This window comes from Lygodium microphyllum, chromosome 23 (genome assembly GCF_053477565.2).
Source record: "Lygodium microphyllum isolate KBCC chromosome 23, Lygodium_microphyllum_v1.1.10, whole genome shotgun sequence".
In the NCBI taxonomy this organism is placed as follows: domain Eukaryota; kingdom Viridiplantae; phylum Streptophyta; class Polypodiopsida; order Schizaeales; family Lygodiaceae; genus Lygodium; species Lygodium microphyllum.
Genome location: NC_141157.1, coordinates 62894661 through 62905457, shown reverse-complemented (window position 1 = coordinate 62905457; position 10797 = coordinate 62894661). Strand labels below are relative to the sequence as shown.

The 10797-nt window shown below is 37.5% G+C and overlaps 1 protein-coding gene across 1 annotated transcript; it reads right to left on the bottom strand.

The window, feature by feature from the left end:
- Positions 1-7631: 7631 nt before the first annotated feature.
- Positions 7632-9268, bottom strand: LOC148016253 (uncharacterized). The gene is made up of 5 exons (XM_087664541.1): positions 9057-9268; positions 8501-8560; positions 8299-8366; positions 8104-8197; positions 7632-7968 (listed from the first exon to the last, which is right to left on the bottom strand). Exons 1-5 carry the CDS (start codon positions 9195-9197, stop codon positions 7870-7872), a joined length of 462 nt encoding a protein of 153 aa, XP_087520667.1. The 5' UTR covers positions 9198-9268; the 3' UTR covers positions 7632-7869.
- Between the last annotated feature and the right edge of the window lie 1529 nt (positions 9269-10797).

The following is a 10797-nucleotide window of genomic DNA, read 5'->3' as shown; positions in this document are numbered from 1 at the left end:
TAGTTAAAGCTGGTAGCAACTCGAGGCACACCACATCGAGTTGAGGGGTAAGAAAGTTATTAAAGACTCCTATTTTGAGTTGGAGGGCCACAAAAGTAGCCCTTGACTAGGGGTAGGAAATATTCTAGAAATATTCATTGGACAACTAGTGTAGGTGCACATGGAAGGTCAACAAACACATGAAGGTCAACAAACACATGTGCACATGGAAGGTCAATAGACACATGTGCATATGGAAGGTCAATAGATACTTGCACATGGAAGGTCAATAAACACCTATGTGCATGGAAGGCCAACAAACACAGGTGCATATGGAAGGTCATCCATCATGACCCCCTTCATAGGCTTAAAAATTTGGACCCTTTCACAACTTTCATGATCCATCCTTTCACCCAATCAGATTTATTCCAAACTAGCCTTGAGCTCTTCACCTATCTTCTATCTAGATCACCATCTAAGGTTCACGTTGGAAGTGCATGGGTGGAAAGATCCATCTTTGTATCAGCTTGTTGGAATTAAAGATATATTTTGTTCTCCTATTATCTGTTATGTACTCTAATTCTCTATCTCTTGCTCAAATTCTATTGGCTGCATCATGTAAGTTTTACAACCACGTAATGAGATAGTGTTGGAGGATGTAGGGCCATCATCTTAACACGGTGCACCTTTTTAGGGTCATTCTATATGCCATTTTCACTAACAATGTATCCCAAGTACTCCATTGATGTGTGCATGAAGATACACTTACTTTCCTTAGTGAATAGCCCATGCTCTCTCAAAACATCAAACACTCTTCTAACATGTGCTAAGTACTCCACTTGTGAATTGTTGTGAATGAGAATGTCACTTTAAAAAATGAGCATAAGCTTGAATAGGAAGGGATGTAAGATTTCATTCATGAGGCTCTGAAATGTGGTGAGGGCATTAGTCAATTCAAAAGACATCATTAAAAAATGGTAAAGCCCATGATCAAGCTTGAAAGCCATTTTGATCTCATCACCCTCCCTCATATGTATCTAATAATAGCTAGAATACATATCAATCTTAGTGAAAAATCATGCCCCTTTCAACTTGTCCAACAAGTCATCAATCCATGGGATAGGATACTGATTCTTAACTGTGCTCTTATTTGAGTCCATGTAAGAGCTATGTTTCTTCTTGACTAGTAAAATTAGATATGCATAAGGTGAGGAACTTAGCTCAATAAACCCCATCTCATGTAACGCTTTGATTTGCTTTACAACTTCTATAAGGTGGTTTATTCAGTGGCTTGGAATGGGCCTCTAGATCAAGTGGGTGGTTCACTTGCCCCCTCTTAGGAGGAAGGGTTGTAGGTATCTAAAATAAATATTCATATACCTCTAGTAAGACCTTCAAGGTTGATTTCTTAGATAATTTGGAGGACTAAATTGAATTTTTCACATTCAAGTGCAAGATAAAGATCTATGAGCATTTCATAAACTCTCTTTTGAGTTGCTTTGTTGAAATTAGCTGAAAATTAGCATTATCACAAACTCCATCTAAGTGGATGAGTTGTCCATGCATTAGAAACTCCATGTAGAGCTGAGAGAAGTCTAGAGCAATTTTAACCAAATGTTTTAGCCAATTACAACCCAAGAGGACATCAATTAGTTCCATGTCTATTGCAATTAGATCAAATTGATGCCACATAATTTTCAGCAAATCATAGGGGAACCTTGGAGCATACACGTGTCACCATTTGCTACTTGAACTTTCAAGAAGTGTTGTAATTCCATGGGGGCACATTTCAGCCAATCAATGGCTAACTTATTGACAAAATTGTATGTACTACTGCTATCCACAATGATAAATACATGCTTTCAATTAATACTTCCTTAAATGCCCAAAGTGCTAGGGGTCCTCAAGCGAGTCCATGTGTCCATGGAGAAGGAGCAAAGGGAAGTGGTAGTCGAGTCGGTTGTAGTAAGAATAATCAAATCAAGATCATGAGATGGGAAACCACTTGAGTCAAAGGGAAGCCCATCATCCGAATCATAGAACTACTCCTAGTCCAAATCCTTGGCATACTCCTCATTTTTAGCATGTAATTCATCCTCATCATTGTAAGGACATTTTGAAGTATGGTCTATCATATACTTATCACCACATTTAGAACATAGGCCTTTTTCTTTCCACTTCTTCACAACATCTAGCGAGATCACTTGGACTGTTTGAGGCTCATGCAATTCAAGATCTCTTTTTAGCATATTTATTCTCACCAATTAGAGTAGCCAAGTGTTGTCCCAAAAGTACCATGTTTTTTTAAAGCATGGAAGAGGGGGTAAGTAGGTATTTTGGGGTTGCTACTAGGCATGGGGTTTCCTCTAAAATCACTCTCATAAGGAGTTGACCTTAATGGGGTGAAAGGCTATCCACCATAACCTTGCTGAAAATTCTCATTTTTACAATACTTTCTTGCATATCTTTCAGCCAATTCAATCGCACCAAATAAAGTGGAAGGCTTTTGAGCCATTACATTAGTCGGAAAGTTAGGCTTTAACCCATAGATGTACTTGTGTAATTTTTCATCATCACTAATGGTCTCGACATACATGATTAAGTTCATGAACTGATTCGTATACTCCTTTACTGTGAGATTATGTTGGTCAAGCTAATACCATCGTCTTGCCAACCACTCTTTTTTCACTAGGGATATAAGGACCCAAACCAAATACATCTTAAATTATTCCCAATCAATTCATTGATTATTCTCATGACTAACATTGCACCACCATATGTGGGCAAATCCTTCTACATGAAGAGAAGCAAAGTGAATTTTTTTATCATCATTACATGGGTAAATATTGAAGTAGGACTCTAGTTTGGAGGTCAATTCTTCCAAGTCTAATGGAGATGGTGATTTCCCATTGTACTTGGTAAGAATGATCTTGTCACAAAGCTCATTAGGGCCTTGCTATCCATGAATACCACCATGATGCCCATACATACCATAATGTTCATACATGCCATGTTATGCATTGAACACATAATACCCAATGTTTCCATGGTGGCCATTAATACCATGCTATCCATGATGGGGCTAAGCCAGATAAGTTACATTGGGGCTCCTAGGGGAAGTGGGTGAGGTTCTAGACTAGTGTGGAGGGATTGGATACATGGATGATGGAATAGCTCAAGAGAGGCTCATCCTTAATATGTGAAGGCTTACCAATCTTGAATGTGGAAGGAGGGGAATACCCTTAGCACAAAGAATACCCTATGGACCATTAAGTGGGTCCAATGGAGGAGTTTGTCGTGATTTACACTTGGACTCATTGGCCCTATCTTGTGTGGAGGTCATGGCTAACTAGGCTACAAGAGTAGTGAGATGTTCCAAGGTCTATTGAGTCCAAGATTTGGAAAGGGATATTTGCTCTATTGCAAGATCTTTTTGAGGGCATCTGATAATGATTGGCAACCATGTCATTGTGCCTTTCCATGTGGCAGGTCTCTTGTTGACAAAGGGTGTGATTGAGCATGCTATAAGTGTCCATATTAGGCGCTTCCTCTTTTCTCTCACCACTAAAATCTTGCCTCAAGCTCGGTCCTTTATTCATTGAGGCCCTAGAGTCCTGAATCTCCATCTAGACCTCCTCATGAGCATTGCCTTTGCCTTTTTGTCCTGCCATCTGAGTGCAGTCCACCACAAGGCCTACTATCAATAAAATGGGTGTAACTTATAGTAGGAAACTCCAATTGAGGAGATTTGTTTTTCAAATCAAAGAGAAATAGTCCCTCTTCAAGATGCACTAAAATTTTTTGTCATAGAAAATGACTAGAGAATTCTACCATTGGATCTCACCCTATCCACAATGACCTTAGTGTATAAAAATTGTCATATCTTTTAAAACCTAGCTCTGATTAGGGAGATTTTTTATTCAAATCAAAGGGGATGAAGCCCTCTTTGAGATGAGTTATAGGATCCACTCCTAGATATAATACAAAATTTACTACAGTAAGCTTTCTATTACTATTCTCAAGTACATGTAACTAAAACAATGTATCTTCCAATTTGAACATGCACTATATGAGTGGCTCATGGGCTGAGGAACTGGGGATGCAGTTTTATCCTCCACATTGAGACCATAATCTTATGTTATGGTTGGAAGGGTTACATCAAAATGCAACCATCTGGGAGGGTTGTGGATGTAAGAATATAATCTAGATGATGTGCAAATGGAGGATAGTAGCCAAAAGAAGTAAACACACCATTTGAATGAAGAAAATGGCTATCAAATAAGAGCTACAAATGATAGAAGGATACTACACAAAAAGCATAGATGACAAGATGTCCTCTAGGGACAAGCATCACCACTAAGAAGTAAGCAAAGCCACCAACATTACAAGTAGCTACAAAGGAGGGTGTTAGCATTGTCCAAGGTAGACAACAACTAGAGGATGTGCATAGATGCAATCTACATGGTGATGGAAAATCCATTGAGAGGAATAATAATGATATAACATGTTCTTATATAGAGGACATTGGGGCATTTCTATATTAACTTTTTATCAAGAATTATTTTTAGGGTTGTTTTTGTGTATTTATAAGTCAAAATGCATGACAATGTTATGTAAACAAAGACCTTCAATTATTTAACCTAAGATTTCCTTCAAGATGTTCCCAAGTTTTACCTAAAGGGATATTTTATTAGGTATTTCTTGGTGATTTGTTAGATTTCTAAGCCTTAGAGATTTACTAATGCTTTGGTAGTGTTCAAACTTAGTTGCAAGGGTACCTAAGGGTTGATGCCTTATGATTGTGCAATCAAAGGTGATATTCTATGCTCAAGCTCTTGCCCCCAAGGTATTTCCATTTTTAGCTTGAGGAGTAACCTATTAACTAGAATTAGAAGTTATTCAATGGAAAACTTGTCTATCTCTTTGCAACAACTACTCTAAGATGGTTCAAGATGATGAAATGGCCTATGTCATTCTATTGCCCAAGCAAATGTGTACAAGAGAATCCTAATCATCCCTTAACAAGGATTACCATGATGGTAAGATCCTATGAGTCTTTCTTCAAATTTGATGCTCAATGTTATGCATCCTCGCTCTATGCAAGCAATGTCATGCAAAAAGTGAGCCTACTCAAGGTAATGCAATTCATACACTTGTAAGAAATCTAGGTTTTGAAACACCATTAAACAATGGATCCTCCAATTTTACATTGAGTAGAGTGCTATAGCTTTTAAGAGTATGTTGATCCATAGAGCCTTGCTCTTAGGCTATTAGACCTTTCAATTGTTAAGGAATGGGGGACAGGACAACCCATTGGTTGAACCAACATTGCTATAATGGGGTAGGGAATCAACTAGCTCTTTTAAGCACAAGTAGAAACACACCTCAAAGATTAATTACTTGAGTTTTATAAATCGATTGTTAGAGGATCAATTGGCCCTCAATGTATTATTACCTCAAGGGGTAGAGTAATATTCTTAAAAATCAAAATTCTAGTTTAAATTAAGCCAAGGGATTGGACTATCAATCTTGTTGGAATATCAAACCACAACTTAAGATGGGATGACATGAAAGGGATCAATAAGCACCAAATAGCTCTCATTCAAAAAATACCCTAAGAGGATTTCAAGAACAAGAAGAATACACAAGAAACTCAATCAAAAAGCCCAATACAAGCACAATTATGAGACAAGGTAGCCTATAGGTTATATTTGATGTGTTGAGATCTCCAAGGTATGTCCATATGCCCAGCTATGTGATGAATGCCATCAAGTTGTTCTTGCTACAAATAAGTGGAGAAGTATGGAATTCTCCTTAAGTGACAATGTTTGATACCTTTTTTAGTAGAATAAAGCCTAATTATACTACATGCACTCTTAAGAAAATAAAGATAATTAAATGAGCATACTATTGAGCTAAAGAAGTTATATAGTGTACTTGCTAGAGCCTATAATGTAGATGGCATAAATGTAGTTGTAAAAATAGAAGTTCCTTGCTATCGCATGGCTAGTGACATGGGATGAGTATGAATTGATTTACATGAGGTAGTCACCTATCATAGAAGTGATGTTTAATAAAACCAACATAGTTCACAGAATCTTACCAGAAGGGCCTCGACACCCACAAAGAAGGAAAGAGAGTATCTTAGAATCAAAGGACAATTACACAAACCCTTCCTTACAGATTGTACAGTAATAGATAAGCTCTCGATCTTGTAGAAATTCATTTGATCAATGAGTTGAGGTAGCATAGGATAGAAAAGACCACCCGAACATATGATCTATTTTATAGAGCCCTATGATCCTTCAACTCATGAAGAGAGGTCATAATCAAGAAATTCCTTAAGGTATGCTAGACCACCACCCACTATTGGAAAAGTCATACCCAAAGAGTAGCTATATCTTGCTAGCCAACTAGATTAAAAAATGATAGTTCAACGCATTTCTCATGTATTTGAGCATGTTGTACATACTAGCTCTACTAGGTGTGTTGGCAAAACTCTAGTATAGCCTAGACTCTACGAGGACTCTACTAGTGCTTCTTGTCAAAATGCACGTAGAACTCCACCAAAGTGTACATAGGTACTAAAATCACGAGATATTGTGTTCGTACAATATAAATCATTTCAAATTCATTAGCTAAGATTTGTTTTATGAATTGCCTTGACTCTACTAGAATGAATGTAGATGTTGACACATTCCATCTTCAAACTCTACACCAAACATAGTTTCCTTTTGACAAGTTGGACCAAGTTTTGTACTACATGAAAGTCATAGTTGTCCGCCACAAGGATTGTACGTTTTGTGTGATCCATAGCTTGGGATATGTGTTGAACAAGCAAGCCACATCCAAAGGGTCCATCTCCAAATGCACATTGCAGAGGTACTTGGCTTCGATTGATCCTATATCCACACAGCTTATAGAAACATATGACAAAGAGACACATATTACCATAATAATTGTGGAAACACTTGCACAAATTTAATGTATTTGGGCACTTAAAGAAGAAATCACATGGACTTTGTATGCACATCTTTTAGCATTGTTATTCTTCCAATTTGAGGTCTTAGTTTGAGTGCACTCTAGATGTAAAGAGTTCCATGTAGAGTCTAAATAAAAATATGATATTCATATTACTTTTAGCCAATTATAAGTTATTTAATAGAAGGACCATGCCCATACTTAGAGCCATGTATATACCTAGATTATATCATTAGTACACCCTACTGCATGTTCACACCCCACACTTAACCTTCCACTAAAGCCACTCTCTGAAATGTGTTATTTTGTATTTCTATTTATATTTATATGTATGTACATATATATGTGCATTACAAATAAATATTTTTGGCATGAAGATTGATGTCAAGATTTGTTACGTCATAAGACGATATTGCATCAATAAGAAGACATGTACATATATGAAATTTGATGCCAAAAGCTCTTACACCATAGACGTACACATGGAGAAAAACCTTGAGATTGGTGGAGATACATCTTGGTGCACCTTTACACAAAGTGTTTTAAACCCTGCATTGACTTCTGAAAAATCTTAACTATTGCAACATTAATTAAATATTCTCTGCAAGTTTAAACAATATGATTACTCTTGTTGGAATCAATGAAAAGCAAAATTGCTGCAAATTCTTCTCAATATTTCAATCATAAAATGCAACTTGTACAAATCATATTTTTGGCATGATTTCTATAATGCTTACAAGGTATCATCCACTATAACAAGACCCTAGGTTACATTCTAGCAACCACAATGTATGTTTGCATAAACTTTTCATTTTGATGGGAAGCTTTTGCATAGTTTGAACTTACAGTCACAAAGGAGTGACAAATTTGCAATACTCAAACCTAGAGTATCATTCCATTAAAATTCAATCACATTGTTTGGAATTGCATGCTAGAAGCACACTTCATCACCATTTTAGAATCCTTAGAAGCAGCTTGGGCCTTGCCTGATCTTTTATAATCTCTAATCTAGAAATATAAGATACACCCTCACCTCTTAGAGTTAAAACAATGCTTAGAATTTATTCCAAAAACCTTGAAAACATTAACAAACCATGCATAGAGCTAACAACTTGAACTTCTAAACTTTAGGATGGTACTTACAAGCTTTGCATAATATTTTTGAGCATGTGTGCGAACTTGGGTTGAGCTCCTAGTTCCGACAAACTTAGCAATGGCTACAAAGTCTGTCCCAAACCTGGTGAAATCAAACCATGTCCAAATTTAATACTATTGTTAGAAGCCCAACTTTTGAACAATGAGAGAGAGAGAGAGAGAGAGAGAGAGAGAGAGAGAGACGTTTTCAAGGCCTTCTCAAATCGTTGTCGTTCTTCATTGGTCCAATAACGACTTTCTGATCGAGTTTGCTATCAAATCAAAAAATAGTACATCAAGATAAGTAAAGCTCGGGAGCACTAAACATTGTCTCTCTCACTCACAATATACTAACATTACTAACATGACACTTTGATGTTTGACCATTCGTTACAAAATTGCATACCTTTTGCTCATGAGGTGGAGGCCTCTCTCGTTGCTGCTCTTGTGCTCGCAAGAGCAATATCTGAGTAAGCAAAGTTCAAGCTAGGTCAAATCAAAGCATTCTTAAGAATCTTACTAGCTATGAAGCCCATCAAATATAAATAGGATTGTTTAGATGTAAGAGCAAAACTAGTAAATGAGCTCATATTCACATGCATGGCACATGTGCTAGCTATACTTTAACAATCAATATAAGAGAAAGCTCCCAACCTTCTCTATTCTAGTCTCAAATATTTATACTCTTATTACATGAGTTATGTAGATATACTTTGAAGTAGCATGATAGAGGTTTGGTAGGCCTGAGACCTTTTGCTTCTTAAGGTTCAGCACTAGAAATCAAAGGTCTTTTGAAAGGTACACTCAATTTAATAGGCAGTAGCCCTTAAGTTTGAAAGTGAATTTATATTATGACTCACTAGAGTTAGCCCTTAAGTTTGAATGTGAATTGTGCTCTCACTCACTAAAGTTGGTACATAGTATGTGTTGATTTTATGTATGTATGGCATGTAATCAATTACCTTTTGTTTGGCTTGCTCGAGCTCTCTCTCGAGGTGCTCGAGGTCATGGGGGCCCAAGTTGTCAGTTTGCAGGTAGGCCTCAGGCTCAAGCTTCACTGATCGAGCAGGGGGCGCCAATAATGCAAAGGCGAAAGGATCCATCAAACCATCTAACTGACACGTACTAACCACCCTTTCTCCTGAGAATGATCAGATAACTCTCTCTCTCTCTCTCTCTCAGAGTCACGTACTAACCACCCTTTTCCTCGATAATGATCAGATGATTAATTTTCTCTCTCCCCTTCCTTTAGATCATCATCACCGACGTGATCTCCGCCACTGTATCATCGCACAATCGTGATAACGTGAGCTTGTCGTCTAGTCTCTCGGGTTTCATGACATCCATCAGCCCACCAAATCACCGAACCCAGGTCCGCCATTGCGCTTCAGATCCAACAGCAGAACCCTCGGTGGGCTGTTCTTGTGAGGTTGCTGTCTTCCCTTTAATTTCTCGCATCAATGAAGAAAGAAAGAAGAGAATGAACGACACGCAGTGGCGCGTCAAAGTTGGGTTCATCGTGTAACCGTAATAATAATCGTTGGTGTGATTATCCCCTTATTACAAACTTCATACGCAATATTACAAATAAAACATCCGCATTGAGGCGTTTTTACTTAATTACCAAAGTCAATAAGGAAGGCGGACCTTTTCTAAGTTAATGCAAAAATGTTTGTTAGGATATGAAACACTAAACTAGAGAAGCCTTCTACAAGAGAAGCTACATAGCTTGTCTAATTTCCTGCCTACAGCTTTTTAAACAAATGTTGAGTTTCGTGGACCCTTTTAAAGCCATAAGAACTTCTTTTTTCAAAGAGTCTAACTCTTCTGCCACATTCCATAAATTAGGAAAATATCTACTGAAGACCAAGTTAGCATTTCAAAACTTCCAAATCCCCCTAACAACAAACAATAGCCAGGCTATGAAATTTTGCATTCTTATTGAATGCTCATCCAATTTCCTTCTCTCACCAAAAAGAGCAATTTTGAAACTGATGTTCCCTTAGAAACTAGCTTCTATCACCCACTTCTTCAATGCATTACATGTGACTTTGAGTTTGTTGCATTTGCACATAGGTGGGAGATCAATTCTTCAAACCCCCTACATAGAGAGCACAAGGGGAAGATAAGCATCCTCTTCCTACTTGGAAACTTATTCACGATCATGTTCAGATAATCAAGCTCAACCAACTAAGAGGAGAAACCTTCCAAACGCTTCTTGCTCTCCTCTTTCAAGTTGTCAAAAAGGATACAAACCGGAATCTCTTTCTTGAGTTGCCCCTACCATCATTTGAACATGAATAGCCACTACTTTTCTAAAATACCATCATTTGAACATAAATAGCCCTTTCAAAAATATCTTCTCCTCCTACATCTCCACAATAGTTTACTTTTAGGGATGGTTAGGAATTTAGGGATATGATCCATCTCTATTATGATTAAGGAGTAGTTTCTTTCTTCTTGCTTATGGCTTCCCTATGCCAACTTTCTTCCTTGAAGCTAAGAGAAAACCTTGTCTTGATCTCCACCAAAGAAAAAATTTGAAGTTTTTCAATGTCCCAAATGTCAAGCCAATGCTTAATGTTAGATATGCTTAATGCCCCACCCTTGTAAGATGCCACCAATGATCCATGGTGATCTAAGTTGTAAGGCCCCCATTATGTGGAGAAGCCGTATGTGACCATGGACATTGGGTGGGTCTGA

Excerpts from the sequence above, each read along its gene's own strand:
- LOC148016253 (XM_087664541.1), bottom strand. The coding sequence starts at position 9,197 with ATGGATCCTTTCGCCTTTGCATTATTGGCGCCCCCTGCTCGATCAGTG. Across the intron at positions 8,367-8,500 it reads CTCCACCTCATGAGCAAAAG|CAAACTCGATCAGAAAGTCG; the intron begins GTATGCAATTTT and ends TTGATTTGATAG. Across the intron at positions 8,198-8,298 it reads TTTGAGAAGGCCTTGAAAAC|GTTTGGGACAGACTTTGTAG; the intron begins GTCTCTCTCTCT and ends TGATTTCACCAG.